This window comes from Bidens hawaiensis, unplaced genomic scaffold, assembly GCF_021521415.1.
Source record: "Bidens hawaiensis isolate Kalapana, Puna unplaced genomic scaffold, B.hawaiensis_p1.1 tig00002935_1, whole genome shotgun sequence".
NCBI classification, from domain to species: domain Eukaryota; kingdom Viridiplantae; phylum Streptophyta; class Magnoliopsida; order Asterales; family Asteraceae; genus Bidens; species Bidens hawaiensis.
Window position 1 is genome coordinate 502,002 of NW_027491158.1, and position 17,509 is coordinate 519,510.

The window sequence follows — 17,509 nt, forward strand, 5'->3', positions numbered from 1 at the left end:
TTCAGGTGAGTTTCTAGCCCCATTCCTTGTTATGTTTTCGAGGCTGTGTGCATACTTGATGTGTTGTTAATACATTTATCCTAAGTGATAAGTGTATGCCATATGTGATATATGTGATATGTATGAATGATTGCTTGATGGTTCGTGAACGATCTTCGGATATTGCACGTACTGTCAGGTTGTAACGTTATAAAGCCATATGTGATATATGTGATATGTATGAATGATTGCTTGATGGTTCGTGAACGATCTTCGGATATTGCACGTATTGTCAGGTTGTAACGTTATAAATATGGCAAGTATGATATGAATGTTTATGTGTATGAACGTAATAAAGTTAATAAAAGAAGGAAATGACGGTTGTATGGTTGTATGGTTACGAAAAGGGTACCGAGCCCTAATAATACTCGAGGTATGATGCATGGTTGTATGGTAACGAAGAGGGAACTGAACCCTACTAATATTCGAAAGCAAGGGACCAGACCCTTATAATATCTGTGATGTTAGGGACCAGACCCTTATAATATCTGTGATGTTAGGGACCAGACCCTTATAATATCTGTGATGTTAGGGACCAGACCCTTATAATATCTGTGATGTTAGGGACCAGACCCTTATAATATCTGTGAGGATAGGGACCAGACCCTTATAATATCTGTGATGTTAGGGACCAGACCCTTATAATATCTGTGAGGTTATAGGGCGAAAGGCTCTTTAAAACGTATGATTATGAATGTAAAGAAAGTATGTAAGTAAGAAAGAAAGTATGTAAGTAAGAAAGAAAGTATATAAGTAAGAGTGAAGGTATGAGTACTTATGTGTGTATGAAAGAAAGTTATGAGGTTAAGTACGTATGTATGTAATAAGGTATCGTATGGTATTGTATGATTAACTAGAACTCACTCAGCGTAGCTGACTTTTAGTATGCACGCAGGTGAGTAGGATGAGACGGCTGGCTTGAGTGGAGGACACATGGCAGAAGACTAAAGCCTGGCATCTGAAGAGCTGATATGTTTTATAAGTTATGTTTTGATTTTGAAAGACAAGAGGAATGTTTTAAGACATGATTATGAATTGATATGTAATGTTTTATGAAAGTTTTATATTCCGCGTAAAGTTTTTAATTAACTCTGATATTTAGAACTGTGTTTATGAGTAAATCCAACACGAAAGTAGGGTTACCGGTAACGGGGCCTTACAAATACGCCCTACCTATTTGAGTGTTTCTTAAATGATTAAAGTGTTCTCTTAGAACTAAATTAGTCCTTCAAATTATGAATAAAGTTTTTAAGTAGGGGAGGATGTTTATAACAATACAATTCAGAAATTATCTAAAATTTTATTTCGCTTTAAGCCTTTAAAAACATTAAATCGTCTTGAGTAAATAGAATATAGACAGAATTACAAATTTTGTCCTTTAAAATAAGTCGAACTACGGTTCGTGTCCTTTGTTAAGTTTCTCGTTGCAGGCGGTGTACTTTAAACTTTTTTTTCCTACAAGTTTTGTCCTTTACGCTAACTGGGTTAGAAAAAGTCAGTTAAATGCCCTCACGTGAGACGCATGTGAGGGCATTTTTGTCTTTTCGTCTGCCCTGCAACTTCTTCTTCTTCGTCCTCTTCTTCTTCATTTTGCATATCACAATCAACTCCAATTACCTTCCCTTCCTTTCTCTCTTATTTCTCTCTCTACGCCACCACCATCACCATACCACAACCACTCCGGCCATGGATTTCCTCAAACACCATCACCACCGCCACCACAGCTCCTCCACCAGCCACCGCTCCATCTCCGTCACAGCTCCGCCACCAACCACTCCGGCCATGGATTCAGATCTGCGATTTCGATTTTTCAGATCTGCATCTTCCGGCGAGGCGGCTCATCGGCGGCAGTATACAAATAAATAATTAAACACAAACAAAACCAGATCTGGTCAAAGTCAACCAAAAAATAATTAAAAACAAATCCATACCGGAATATACTTCATCTTCCGGCGAGGCGGCTCATCGGCGGCAGTATCGTCATCATCATTGGAATGATCGGCGGCAGTATCGGAATATACTTCATCTTCCGGGTGTGACGTGGATCCACTTCTTCTTCCACGGTGAACTGCCTGTTTCAATTTAGGGCTTTTCGTAATATTATTAAACACAAAATCAATCAGGCTGAAATTGTAAGTTATAATGTCTGTCATCCTTTAGCTGAAACAACCTCAATTAGAATTTATATTGTTTCTTTTCTGATATGAATCTTATTGCTAAATGTTATCGAAATGATTGTGTGACTTCAAAATTTGTAATGCCTTAATGCCTCAGAAGACGGCGGCGGTGGCTTGCCGAAGAGGGAATCCGGTGGCAGGCAAGGGAGGAACGGACGAAGGGGGAGACGGGGGTGGGTTGGGTTTTGTTTGACTTCAAGGGGTTTTGTTTGCAGGGTAGACGAAAAGACAAAAATGCCCTCACATGCGTCTCACGTGAGGGCATTTAACTGACTTTTTCTAACCCAGTTAGCGTAAAGGACAAAACTTGTAGGAAAAAAAAGTTTAAAGTACACCGCCTGCAAGGAAACTTAACAAAGGACACGAACCGTAATTCGACTTATTTTAAAGGACAAAATTTGTAATTCTGTCTAGAATATAAGAACTTTTCACATATTTATATGTTAGAAAAAGTTGTGGTTGAGTGGCACGGGGGTGAGTTATAATAAAAAGAAATTGTTTTCTAGGAAGAGTAATAATCAATCTAAGCCCTTGGATCTATGATCTAGTGGTTGAGATTGGTAGTTTTAAAAATACCAAATAGTTTCTTAGAATCAAGGATTTAGACTAAATAGTTTCCTAACTCTAAATTTTATGTTATTCCTACTCTTCTTACAAAAATATGTCTTTTTATTTTAACCATTTGTTTGTAACTCCATGTATAAACTTATTGTTATTGTACTTGTGATGATCTAATATGCTCTCCGGTAAACATGGGTTGGGCTCAAGATCCAAGAGCAGGTTTAGATGGAAAAGAAAAGGATTATTTAAGAGTGTGAATTTTATTATATTTGTATATAAAAAAATGTTAGTTAGGCAAGTTGAATGACCAGGTACCTAACCACATCAGGCCTACACAACCTGCCTCCGACAACATGCGTGGTGCCTTACAATCTTACATTACATTATGCCACCTTTTATTTATTTAAACATTGCATATTATATATTGACGACCTACTTGAAATTTTAAAAGAAAAACAAGTAACAGGAAACAATACCCTACTGGCCACACTAACCGGAAATTTTCTTCTTCTTTTTGTATTTTTAACGACAAATCGAAGGATTTGCATCCTTATCTATGATCATATTTGTGAGAAGAGACACCATACCATTAGACTAATTAGTCATGAGTATACTAAATGATAACAATGAGAGCGATTAAAAGATGAAAAATATTAAATTTGATAAGAGTGAGAAGATGCTGGGATTAGAATGGCGAATAGAGAGTCTTAAGTGATGTTTTTCTTATAAATTAGCAATGACTTTTATTATGAGAATAACTTAGAAAGGAAGAATGAGAGAGAACTATTTTCGTGTGCGGCTTAAAAATAAACAAAAAGAAAATATTTATTTGTACCCGTAAAAAGTCCTTTCGTTAGTCAAGAACAATGAACTCTAATGTGTCAGATGTATGGTACGTTCTTTAAGCCAAATTTAATATTACTTATAGTACATTAAAAGTTTGTAATATTAACCTCTTTAGGTTATTTTGGTAAATTGTAATTATAAATTATTAGTTGTGTTATAAATAACAATAGTAGATGCTATTTATTAACATTATGTTGTATTATACTTTTAAGTAACTAAACAACACATATAACATGTGTTATGTAAATAGAGATGTTTTAAGAAAAACATTTATCTTATTTTAATGATAAGAGAATTTCAAAAGGCAAACTACATACAAATATATTGTTGTGAATCCATATTGACACAACGAGAGAGAATCAATTTAGGTAATTAGCAAAGGTGTTTAAATTGATTAATGGACTTATTACAATGACAATTCAAATTAGTATCATTTTAGAGAAGACGGGGATGGGAAATTAGAGATTACATGTTAGTAATGGGAAGAAGAAGATTGTACACTCTCATCATATTCGTTATCCCTATTGTTTTCTCTATTTGTTTATATTCATGAGGTTTCTTCAATATGTAGGGTTGTCTCAACTGGGCTAATAGGGCTTCGGTTTGGTTCATAACATGTATTCAACTTAGATGTTTGAGTTTGACAATAGTGATAGAATGTCTTAAGTGTGACTGTCGAGTGTTATTAGTGTCGACCATCTAAAGAAAAGCTATGATTGTGCCTTGAGTAACAGAATATTACATCCTTGTTCAAGTTGACGGAAACTATGCATACAACGGTGATAGTGTGTCATGAGCATTTAAGTAGTTCCTAACTTTCTATAGCTTAAATCCAATCACTCTCAAAGAAAGGAACTATGAATGTTTTAGATACTGAAATAAATTATATTTTTTAAAAACACATTCAATCTTCTAAATGACATAAATGAAAAGGTTGTAATTATAAAAATACATTTGTTCTAACTTTCAACTAATTAGAACAAGTTTTTATTGCTATTTTATTTATATGAATCGGTTATTAGTTGATAGTTATACCTTTTAAAATCATAACAGTAACAGTTTAATCGATTAGAAAATGGCATTTTAAATTAAGCATATTTTAGGGCATATTCCTCTCTCTAGGGGTGTTTGGTGCCATTTGGGACAGCAAAAGTACAAAAGGTGTTCTGTATGTACTTTAATATAAACCACCTGTACAAAATATATTAATAAAACCCAACAAAAATTGCATTTTATATTAAAGAAAATCCCATGTCATGTTGGTCTTTGGACAAAAGATGGCACTCAATCCTCATTCCCCGGTGTCATATAAGTTTACAAATAAAAAACAGTTTTTCTATATAAAAGAAAATAACAGCTCCTATTGTGAACTAAAACTACAACTTCACATGTAACATGGACTCGTATAATGTTTGATTAATCGGTTTAAATAAGTAAATATCACATAAAAAATCAACTGTTAAATCTTATATAGCACATAAAAATCGAGTATGGTATTAGTGTTGGAATTATGGACCGGTTCGGGTAAGTCAACGTGGCCAACCGGGTTGTGACCCGTGAGAGTTACACATTGGGTAACGAGCATAAAATCCGCTTAATTAGTTAACCGGTATCGACGAATGGCTATACTGATTATTATTTATACTAAATATAAATAATATCTTAAAGTTTATTTATTAGATAAATAAACTGATTCTAACTTTAAACAAGAGTTGAAACGAGTTGGAATTTAGGCCCTATTAATGTTTAGTAAATTATTATATATATTAACATAAATAATAATAGTAATAAAAAGAAGAACGCTCCGAATTAGTTGGAGCCGCCTCCAAAAGTCAATGTATATATATATTGTCATCGTGACCTTTTGTAAAGACAATAATATTATTATTATTGTTTACGGCTTTTGAATTCAGCCGCCAAAGAAACTAAAGCCGGCCACCAGTCGTCATCATCCCGCTCAGCCGCTGCTGTTTTGAACACCACTGTCGGGATCGGGTTATTTCGTATCGTCACCTAGCTTCGTTCGTTAACTCTCGGTGTCTCAACCGGTTAATCATTAACCGAGGTATTATTTATCTCATCGGTAGTTAACAATATATCGTATATTATTACTCGTACTCGTATCGTTTGTAACCGGATCCTGTACGGTTCCGTTAAATGGTGATTACTCGTTTTATATTCCGCTGCGTATTCTGTTATTAATATGATTAATAATTATGAAACTAATTTTATTAAACCAGGTTTAAAAGTTAAACCGTTGACTGATCACCACTGGAACCCAACAGTGGTATCAGAGCCTTGGTTACAACATACGAGTCGAATCCGGTCTTTTCACCGGATCTACATCATAAACTTCAAACCAGTTGAAGTTTTTGATCTAGACAAGTTTTTGAGCAATCTTGGTTTGGTCAATTTTTATTTATTTTATTTGACCAAAATATTGCTCAATTTTATTTTTATCAAATATGTAAATCTGGCCTAACCTTGTTTGTTTGGTTGTATGGTTTTTGGTGTTTGGCCATATGGATGGTTCAAAAGTTGTATTTATTTTTCGGTTTTATTTTATGGTTTTTGACCACTTTTGTTGGTTCAAAATTATAATAGATAGGTAGGGATGGCAAAAAAAACCAAACCCGATGGGGAAAACCGAAACCCGCCCCGAACGGGGCGGGTTCGGGGACACTTAATCGGGGACGGGTCCGGGTTCGGGGTTTCCCCGTTTAAGTTAATCGGGTTCGGGGCGGGTATGGTATAGCCTGTACCCGCCCCGTATACCCGTTTAAAACCCGTTTAATTAAATATAATTTTTATATTTATATATAATATATTATTTATTATTTATTTTCCCAATAAGGCTGCCTAACCCATTTTCCCGTATACCCGTTTAAAACCAGTTTCCTACTTTCCCATTTGGCCATTTACCCTAACCCTAGATCGAGACCCTATGATCAAGATGATGGCAGAGAAGATGATTGTTAAGTTTGATAAATATTGGTCGGTTATTCATGGGGTAATGGGAGTAGCAGCAGTTTTGGATCCTCGTTACAAATTGAAAGCAATGGAGTTTGCTTTTCCAAAGATATATGGTTCTGAAAAGTCGGAGAGTGCGATAATAAAACTTAAGGAGCTTGTATATAGGTTGTTTCAAGATTATGAAAGTTACAGTCAAGGAACTTCACGGGATGATGGTGTGAGATCAAGTCAAAACAATGCGGGGGGTGGAAGATTTTTCAACGAATACTTCACATTCGTTGAAGAGGATAATCATTCGGGTATGACTTATTATTTACATTAATTTAACTTTATTCATTAATTGTATTAACTTTATTTATATATTAGGTGTCACAACGGAGCTTGATTTGTATCTACAAGAGAAAGTTTGGATAAAAGAAACTGAGATTGACCTTTTAGCTTGGTGGAAAACAAATGGTGTCAAGTACCCAAGGTTGCAAAAGATTGCTCGAGATATATTGGCGATTCCAATATCTACCGTTGCTTCCGAGTCCGCTTTTAGTACAAGTGGTAGATTAGTAAGTCCACATCGTAGCCGTCTTCATCCAAAAACATTGGAAGCGTTAATGTGCGCCCAAAGTTGGTTGTTGAATGAAATCAAAGGTAAACAAACATTTTATTTTTTATTTTTAACTTAGCTACTATATAAACTTTTGACTTTTGTGATATGAATATAGCAACTTGTTCAGAAGAATCCGAGGCATATTGCCAAACTATTGAATATGATTGTGACGATGGTATTGAGGTAATACATATATATATGGTTTATCGTTTACATTTTAATATGGTTTAACATTGATTCTTATATAGTTTCCAATTAATATGTTAATGTTTGATTATCATAGCAATCCGGCGTGACAAGTGTTTGAATGGTTGAATGGGTGCGGTATGGACGTGTAAGAAGGATCAATCATGAAGTTAATTTCCGTTGTGATGGGAGAAATAAACATTTTTATGTATTAATAATGTCTTTTGTATGTGTAATGTGTTTGGATATTGAACTTTTTGTGTATTAATATTGTATTGTAATTTTGTATCATTTTCTTACAATCGGGTTTTAAACGGTGAACCCGACGGTTAAATGGGGATCCCCACGGGGAATTTAGCCGGTTTAAAAACCATTTATGCTAGACGGGTTCCCCGAATACCCGCGGTTTTCCCCGAATCCCCGATGGGGATTCCCCGTTTAGTCCCCGCGGGTTTTTAGACGGTTTTGGTAATGGGTTTTATAAACCGGGGCGGGTATGGGATTGGCATTCCCCGCCCCGAAACCGCCCCGTTGCCATCCCTATAGATAGGGTTTAGTTTTTCATTACTTGTATTAGTGAATATTGTAATGAAGAAGACCCGAAGGAAAACCGAGTACGAGCTCGTGGATTTCTTGAAGTCATTGGGAGTTAGCAAACATGACCGGATGCACCAAGAGTCCATCCTTGTGATTGTTTGTGTTGTGACCCCTTGACCCAATTGGTCTTGCTAATAGGCTCTAGCAAGACCAATCACCTTTTTGGCCATTTAAGATTTACATATTCTTGTTTGCTATTGTGGTTGCTTGCTTTATTATAATAGGTTATAATACCACCGACCTAATATTAAATATATTAAAATAAATTTTAATTAACCAATAAAGTTTTTGCAAAATTAAACTAAATTTGATTTTCCAAAACCTTATAACTTAATAGTTCTCTGTTAACTTAAAATTGGTTAGACATATCGCGACAAACTTAGTTTTTAATAGGTTATTTAAAACTAAGCGTCCTGAGAGATGAAAGGGTTCATCATTATTGTCCTGATAATAAATACAGTAAAATTTGATTTTTACTCTATTTGGTAATTCTAAAATTAATCCCAATATAAAACCAATAGTTTGTGCCAATCCTACTACAAGCCACACTTGAGGCATACTACAAAATTTCGAGTGTTTGGAGCTAAAGCACCGCACTTGTTTTCTAGCCTATCCCATCAAGGTGAAAGCGCTTCGTTGACACATCCGGTCCTTTCACACGTCACTGTACTAGGACAACTATTACTTTACTCTCCTGTTACGTGCTAAAGCTGTCTGGAGACTTAAAGTGGGCAAAGATGAGGCTAAACGTTTCTATACAGACAATCGTTGTCTCTATAGGCCTCATAACTGAGAGTTGTGCTCTATTCACAATTGACAATCGTTGTCAGTCTGCCTAACCACTTATTAATGTTGTATGCTACAGCTGCCTTTAATAACTGGAAGCCAGATTCTCAAGCTTCTATTTCATTAATGTAATTGGGTCATTAATAATAGGGCTACAACGTCGAAAATACTAATTAAATATACTTTTGCTTATTTAATCAGAGGTCGTCAAACGATAACACACCCTACGCACTTAAGACAATCCTTGAGAAGGATAAGCTAAACGGTACCAACTTCATCGAATGGCACCGCAACTTAAGACTAGTTCTTACAATGGCAAAGCGCCTGTATGTTCTCGATGGACCTGTTCCAAACGAGCCTGAAAACAACACAGCCGCTGCTCGAAAAGCTCTTGACAAGCATAGGGATGACTCGGCTGATGTCTCCTGTATTATGCTAGCCACCATGACTTCTGAGCTTGCTAAAGGCTTAGAAGACTTTGGTGCCTATGAGATGCTGGAACAACTCAAGGGCATGTTCCAGAAACAAGCCCGTCAGAAACGGTTCGATACCATGAAACAACTCATAAGTTGCAAGATGGCAGAAGGGTCTCCCATCAGTGCGCATGTTCTTACGATGAAGGGGCACATCGATCAGCTTAAGAAACTTGATTATCCCATGCTTGATGAGATGGCATCGGATTTCATCCTCAACTCTCTCCCCATCTCTTACGACCAGTTCGTAATGAATTTCAACATGAATGGCTGGGTAAAGACAGTGTCGGAGCTGCACAACATGCTCAAAACGGCTGAGATGAACATTCCTTCTAGGACCAATCAAGTTTTGATGATCGGATCTGCTGGTGTAAAGAAGCCTAAAACCAAGAGTCAAGGTTATAAGGGAAAAGGCAAGAAGAAAGTTACTGTTGTTGCCAAATCTGCCACCAACACTAACAAGAAAGTTGCAAAGGCACCTACGCCGCCTCCTGAGGAGCGCCAGTGCTACAAGTGCAACAAGATGGGGCACTGGATGCGTAATTGCCCCGAGCATCTAGCTGAGCTAGCAAAGAGGAAGGCCAATGGTGAAGGCTCTTCTTGAGGTACTTCCATATACGTTATTGAACTTTTCACTGTCTCTAGCAACACATGAGTAGTTGATACCGGATGTGGTTTCCACATTGTTAATGTCTTGCAGGAGCATGAGAAGTGGAAGAAACTAAATAAAGGCAGCATGGAACTCATCGTTGGAGATGGGAAGAGAGTACCAGTTCTGGCAACTGGATTTTTTCATTTTACTTGTCCATCTGGCTTAGTTTTTCCTTTGAACAATTGTTTGTATGCTCCTGGTTTGACCAGAAACATCATTTCATTTTCATTGTTTCTTGAACAAGGTTTTAAGTACGTTTTTAATGGCATGGCTATTTCTGCTTACTTAAATGATATCTTTTATTTTGAGGCTAAACCTCGAAATGGTATTTATGAGATTGATGTTCAACCTGATAATAACGTATATCATCATTCAAAACGTATCAAGACTAGCATCAATGATACTTTTCTATGGCATTGCCGACTTGGCCACATAAGCAAGACAAGAGTTAAAAGACTCCAATCCGAAGGGATTATTGAATCCACAGGACCGGACTCGTATGATGATTGCAAATCTTGCTTAGCTGGCAAACTCGCCAAAGACTCATTCACTCATAAAAGTGAACGAGCAAGTGATATGTTAGGACTCATACATTCTGATGTATGTGGACCTTTCAGAACCATGACTAGAAACCATGAAAGATACTTTTTTTCTTTTATCGACGATTATAGTCGATACGCTTATGTGCATCTTATGAAACACAAGCACGAAACTTTTGAAAGGTTCAAAGAGTTTCAAAACGAAGTGGAAAAACAACTTGGAAAAACCATTAAAATGCTTCGATCAGATCGAGGTGGAGAGTATCTCAGTTCAGAATTTATCACTCATCTAAAAGAGCATGGAATTGTTTCACAGCTCACTCCACCTGGAACACCCCAACATAATGGCGTGAGCGAGAGGAGAAATCGAACTTTGCTAAACATGGTTCGATCGATGATTTGTAGAACTAACTTGCCTCACTCCTTTTGGGGTCACACCCTTATGACCGCCGCTGTGACAATCGTCAATTTCAGGTTAACTCCGTTAACTCAACTCCGTCAATTCAAACTTTAGATCACTGAACCTATAACGCACACCTCATTACATTTAAACTAGGGTTTAAATGACGCTTGACACTTACTACATGTGTAGTCTTTCCGGAATTGCACCGAAACGCAAACGAGTTGACACAAACAATTGGTGAATAAACAAAAAACGTCAAAACAATAATTATGGGATAATTATGTGTTAGACTTATGTGTTATGTGATAACATTGTTATAAACGTTAATTCAAGGTGCAAGAATTAGTTAATTAAGCTAGTAAAGTAACATTTGAAAGTTAAGGGACCAAAGTGTATTATATTATTATTATTAATATAAACCTAAAACCCTAACTCCCCTCTTCCTTTCTCTCCCAAACCGACGGCAGCCCCTCTCCCACTTCTCCCTTGCGATCGGCCCTCATACACACACATACAATCAAGATTGTTCAAGTTTGATTGAAGATTAAGGTGCTAGGAAGGTATAAACAACTATCCTATGCATCCTCTATGCTTAATTTCGATTTTAATGGGTTAATTATAAACCCTAGGTCCGATTTTTATATGTGATTATGTTCATGTGTCTTGTTTTGATTGAAAGATGTATTGATGGTTGAATTGATAGCTAGTATTGGTGTTATTGCACGTTAATCGTTTGTTTCTTGATTTTGAGTTCAAGTAAAACCCTAATCATGGATGTAATGTGTAATTGATATGCATGGATAGTGATTATGGTGTTTAGAGTGTTATATGAACGGATTATGGTCTATAGATGGTTAATATGTTGAGTTTTGTCGCAAACAGTTTCTGGACATATTGTGTTGTTGATGTTCAATTAACTGTATCTGGGTGTAAATGTAGAAATTGGTTGAGATTATTGATACTACAGTAAACTAGGTTGAGTCTAGTTTCTAAAGAATATAAATTTGCAATTTTTGGACGTGTAAAAGTTAACCTTTATGATTTTACATAAACGTTGTGCAAAGCTGAGTTGTTAGACCTGCTGTTAGGTTGTTTTGTAAATGTTATATATCATGAACTACAAGACCAATTGGGTTGGTTCCACTTCTGGAAGTTGACTTGTTGAGTTAGAAACCTAACCCAAGTGGTCTTGCATTTTTTGGATTTTTCATTTAACGGGAATTTCAAATAACATTCTGTTGCGCATGAATTTGACTGTTATGAGCTTGCTGTAGTGTTTTGATCATTATGAGAAATCTATGTGGAATAAAAATAAAATAAAATATGTTCTGGAAACCTAACACATGCATGCTTTAGTGATGATTTTTGGTAAATTAATTGAGATGCTATGATCAGTGAAATAGTACAATCTTTCAAGTAGAATTTCTGTCTCGGTGAAACTAGCTGCTGAATTTTGTGAAAATGCATGAAACATGATAATTGCTAGTTAATTGTTATGTTTTGACCAATTTGCCCCTGCGGGGAATACTTGCTAAATAGTTGTCGTGTTTTGACCAAATTGCCCTTGCGAGGAATAATTGCTAGTTAATTGTTATGTGTGACCAAATTGCCCTTACGGGGAGTAATTGCTAGTGATGTACATTATTAATACATGACACGTAAATAATTGCTCACACACGTATCGTATCACAAATGTACTCGTTAAGTCACACACGATTCACAAACAAACACGAAACGTATCTTGTGATTAGGAATTATGTGCCGGGTCTAGAGACTCGATATTAGTTCCGATACTTAGAAAATCTCCTTGTTGTTTTAGAACGCTAGAAAGAGTTTTCTGTGACGCGCATCACTTGGTGATTTATTTTGGGAATTCTTCGCAAACATTGAGTTTCACTTACCCCTTTAAACTGTTTTAAACGCTTTTCACTTGGGGGAGATAACATACTCCGAAAACGCATTTAAGATTTTGTTAGAAAATTATATATCACTTGTAAAGGCTAAGTGGCAAACGAAACAATTGAAGTCCTACACATCGAACCGGTTAATATTTGGATAATAGCGAGTCACTGTTGAGTAGTACTACTGGGTTTGACAAACCCCACCCAACGCTAAACTCGACTGGAGGTCGAGCGGGTGTAATTTTGGCTAACACTTACCATGGTCTGGATGACCTGGTGACAAGGCACTTGATAAACAGTCAGCTTCGGTGTCGAGCACTTAGTAATACTTGTTGTATAGGCTAGCTACCTATCGATATATAATTGATTTAACACTATCTGGTAACGCAAAACGCTGAACGCAACACGCTGAACGCAAAACGCTAAACGCTTTATTTTATATAAACTTGTGAACTCACCAACCTTGTGTTGACACTTTTAGTATGTTATTTTCAGGTAGCCGAGGCTGGCGCGCGGTATAGGATCATGCATGGTTTTGAACATTCTGATATGCAAACATGTTTTTAACTATTATTACTTGGGTTTTAAGTCGTCCTTCGTGACGCAACTTTTGTCTTTTGGTTTTTACGCTTCCGCACTTATTTTCATTTAAACGTTTTTATGGTTTGATTATAACTAATGATTCTGATCCTGTTAGTTCACACCCTCTGACGGTAAAACTCCGTTAGTGGATTTTGAGGGTGTGACAGCCGCCCGCATTATCAATGTAGCTCCAACCAAGAAGATAGACAAAACCCCATATGAGATATGGCATAAGGGAAAGAAGCCCAAATCGTCTTACCTTAGAGTATGGGGATGTGATGCTTACATCTCAAGTGAGTCTAATGACAAACTTGATCCCCGCAGTGTAAAAGTTGTTTTCGTCGGATACTATAACCAAAGCGGTTGTTACTTCTTTCATCCTGATACAAATACGATTTCTATCAAGAGGAAAGGCCACTTCCTTGAGAAGAAATTTCTCAATCGAGGAACTGGAGATAACATTGTCGATCTTGAAGAAATTCAAGAACCACAAACAACCGCTGAGGAAGTTGGAGCGTTTGATCAACAAGTTGTTGTTGCTGATACATCAGACGGGAACACAAGCGTTCACAGAAGTAGTAGGACTACTGTACCAAATTCTAGATACCTATGGCATTTAGATGGTCCCGAAGTCTTATTAGTATCCGAGTATGGCGACGAGCCTACTAACTACAAATCTGCTATCTTGGATCCGGAATATGAGAAATGGCAAGATGCCATGAACGCCGAGATGCAATCCATGCATGATGATCAAGTTTGGAACTTGGTTGAGCTACCCCCCGATAGTCGGGCAGTAGGGAGCAAATGGATTTTCAAGAGAAAAACCGACATGCATGGAAATGTGCAAACCTATAAAGCATGGCTAGTCGCGAAAGGTTTTACTCAAACTCAAGGTGTTGACTATGATGAAACCTTCTCGCCCGTTGCTATGACTAAGTCAATAAGGATATTGCTTGCCATAGCTGCGTACTATGACTACGAGATATGGCAAATGGATGTCAAAACCACTTTTCTTAGCGGGCATCTTTCTGAAGATGTTTATATGGTTCAGCCTGAAGGTTTTGTCGATCCTAAATATCCTAATAGGGTTTGCAAATTGAATAAGTCCATTTATGGACTTAAGCAAGCATCTCGAAGCTGGAATCTTCACTTTGATGAGAAAATCAAAGAGTTTGGTTTTTTCAAAAATGAAGATGAGTCTTGTGTTTACAGAAAGGCTAGTGGGAGCACTATATCATTTTCATCTTGTATGTGGATGATATACTGATCATTGAAAACAACATTCCTATGCTTAAGGAAGTTAAGCACTGGTTGGAATCTTGTTTTGCAATGAAAGATCTTGGAGAAGCCGTATATATTCTGGGAATAAAGATCTATAGAGATAGATCTAAGCGGATTATAGGGCTAAGTCAAAGTACTTACATAGACAAAGTAATGGCACGCTTCTCAATGGAAAAATCCAAGAAAGGAGCTGTTCCGATGACTAAAGGAACCGTGTTGAGCAAAATCGCAATCTCCGGCAACGGACATTGAATCTAAGCATATGCAAGCAATTCCATATGCTTCTGCGGTTGGTTCTATCATGTATGCTATGTTATGTATTAGACCTGACGTCTCGTATGCCTTGAGCATGACCAGTCGTTTTCAACAGAGTCCTGGCATGGCCCATTGGACTGCCGTAAAGAATATTCTAAGGTACTTGATTAGGACCAAAGATATGTTCTTGATGTTTGGGGGAGTGGAAGAGGAGCTCACTATAAGGTGTTACACTTATGCTAGCTTCCAAACTGACCGAGATGATTCTCGCTCTCAGTCAGGTTTCGTTTTCATACTCAATGGAGGAGCTGTTTATTGGAAGAGATCCAAACAGAGTGTAGTGGCGGATTCTACCACCGAATCCGAATATATAGCTGCATCGGATGCTGCTAAAGAGGCTACTTGGATGAAGAAGTTCATCACTGATCTCGATGTGGTTCCGAGTATTCGTAAACCAATCGAGGTGTTCTGTGATAACACAAGTGTTATTGCTCAGGCCAAAGAGCCCAGATCTCATCACAGAGCCAAGCACATTCTAAGGAAGTTCCACCTCATACGGGAGATACTGGAACGAGGTGACATCACAATAAGCAAAGTAGACACAGATCAAAACCTAGCAGACCCGTTCACTAAGCCGATGACTCAGGACAAGCATGACTAACACAGGGATGCTATTGGTCTTAGATTAGCTAGTAATTTGTTTTGATTTAGTATTTAGATGTATGAACATTTAAACAGTTATACTTTTGAGTTCACTTTTGATTTAATAGTTAAATGCAAACGTTGAATATTATAACTGTGTTCATTTTAATATGTTTAATCCATGAATACTGTATTCTAAATTATCCGTAGTCGGTCAGACTCGTGGGAGCGATTCTGAATTAAGACTATTCTGACTTTGGACTCAAAGGGTTGACTTCCAAACTCACATACCTCATTATGAATGACGTTGGATGTAACTCGCATCAAATCATCTTCATGGATCTTAGTCATAAGATGCATTTGATATTGGTATGCTCATTTAGTATCCGCCTGAGATACATATTAGAACTTTCGTTTACTAAAGGTATTCTTTGATCAATGTCAACCGCTGTCGAGTAACTGCCAGTCATAAAGGCATTGGTTGAGAATATTCCGAAGTTCAGTGGGAGTTGTTTGTAATCAAGATGGGATTCTGTACTCTTACATGATATGTAACAGTTAGACATCTTAGCGCCTTCGTTGATTCAAACTGGTAAAGTGTGAGGCCTCACCCAAACTTACTGTGTGTTTGATTGGACCGCTTTGACTCGAAAACGAAAACGATAGTGATTGAACGCCATATGAGATTGATCTTATCCATGTCTCATTGTTCAATTGGTGTCTTATACGGAAAGGATAGATGACAACGATTACTATAATTTCATTATCGAGATGGGATTCCGAAATTCAGTGGGAGTTGTTTGTAATCAATATGGGATTCTGGACTCTTACATGATATGTAACAGTTAGACATCTTGGCGCCTTCGTTGATTCAAACTGGTAAAGTGTGAGGCCTCACCCAAACTTACTGTGTGTTTGATTGGACCACTTTGACTCGAAAACGAAAACGATAATGATTGAACGCCATATGAGATTGATCTTATCCATGTCTCGTTGTTCAATTGGTGTCTTATACGGAACGGATAGATGACAACGATTACTATAATTTCATTATCTTGCAATAGTGTATTCCAAGATCTTTTGGTTAATGAATTTAAAATGTCATAACCTGTTGGGGGCAGCTATGTGTAGCTAGAGCACCGCTGGCTGTCCAAGTGTTGATCAACTTAACCAGAGACCGTCCAAGTGGGAGACTATTGGAATTATGGACCGGTTCGGGTAAGTCAACGTGGCCAACCGGGTTGTGACTCGTGAGAGTTACACCTTGGGTAACGAGCATAAAATCCGCTTAATTAGTTAACCGGTATCGACGAATGACTATACTGATTATTATTTATACTAAATATAAATAATATCTTAAAGTTTATTTATTAGATAAATAAACTGATTCTGGCTTTAAACAAGAGTTGAAACGAGTTGGACTTTAGGCCCGATTAATGTTTAGTAAATTATTATATATATTAACATAAATAATAATAGTAATAAAAAGAAAAACTTGGAGAACACTCCAAATTAATTGGAGCCGCCTCCAAAAGTCAATATATATATATATATTGTCATCGTGACCTTTTGTAAAGACAATAATATTATTATTGTTTACGGCTTTAGAATTCAGCCGCCAAAGAAACCAAAGCCGGCCACCAGTCGTCATCATCCCGTTCAGCCGCGGCTGTTTTGAACACCACCGTCGGGACCGGGTTATTTCGTATCGTCACCTAGCTTCGCTCGTTAACTCTCGGTGTCTCAACCGGTTAATCATTAACCGAGGTATTATTTATCTCATCGGTAGTTAACAATATATCGTATATTATTACTCGTACTCGTATCGTTTGTAACCAGATCCTGTACAGTTCCGTTAAATGGTGATTACTCGTTTTATATTCCGCTGCGTATTCTATTATTAATATGATTAATAATTATGAAACTAATTTTATTAAACCGGGTTTAAAAGTGAAACCGTTGACTGATCACCACTGGAACCCAACAATTAGAGCATTCTCACCCTCCTCTATCTA

At 37.0% G+C, this 17,509-nt stretch overlaps 1 protein-coding gene across 1 annotated transcript; it reads left to right on the plus strand.

Annotated features, from left to right (window-relative positions):
• Positions 1–6,579: 6,579 nt before the first annotated feature.
• On the plus strand, positions 6,580–17,213 carry LOC143621683 (zinc finger BED domain-containing protein DAYSLEEPER-like). The gene is made up of 3 exons (XM_077093031.1): positions 6,580–6,895; positions 6,963–7,153; positions 17,103–17,213. Exons 1-3 carry the CDS (start codon positions 6,580–6,582, stop codon positions 17,211–17,213), a joined length of 618 nt encoding a protein of 205 aa, XP_076949146.1.
• The last annotated feature ends 296 nt before the right edge of the window (positions 17,214–17,509 follow it).

Coding starts and splice junctions, on each gene's coding strand:
- LOC143621683 (XM_077093031.1), top strand. CDS start 6,580: ATGGCAGAGAAGATGATTGTTAAGTTTGATAAATATTGGTCGGTTATT. Junction 6,896..6,962: donor TGAAGAGGATAATCATTCGG/GTATGACTTATT, acceptor TTTATATATTAG/GTGTCACAACGGAGCTTGAT. Junction 7,154..17,102: donor TTAGTACAAGTGGTAGATTA/GTAAGTCCACAT, acceptor TTACGGCTTTAG/AATTCAGCCGCCAAAGAAAC.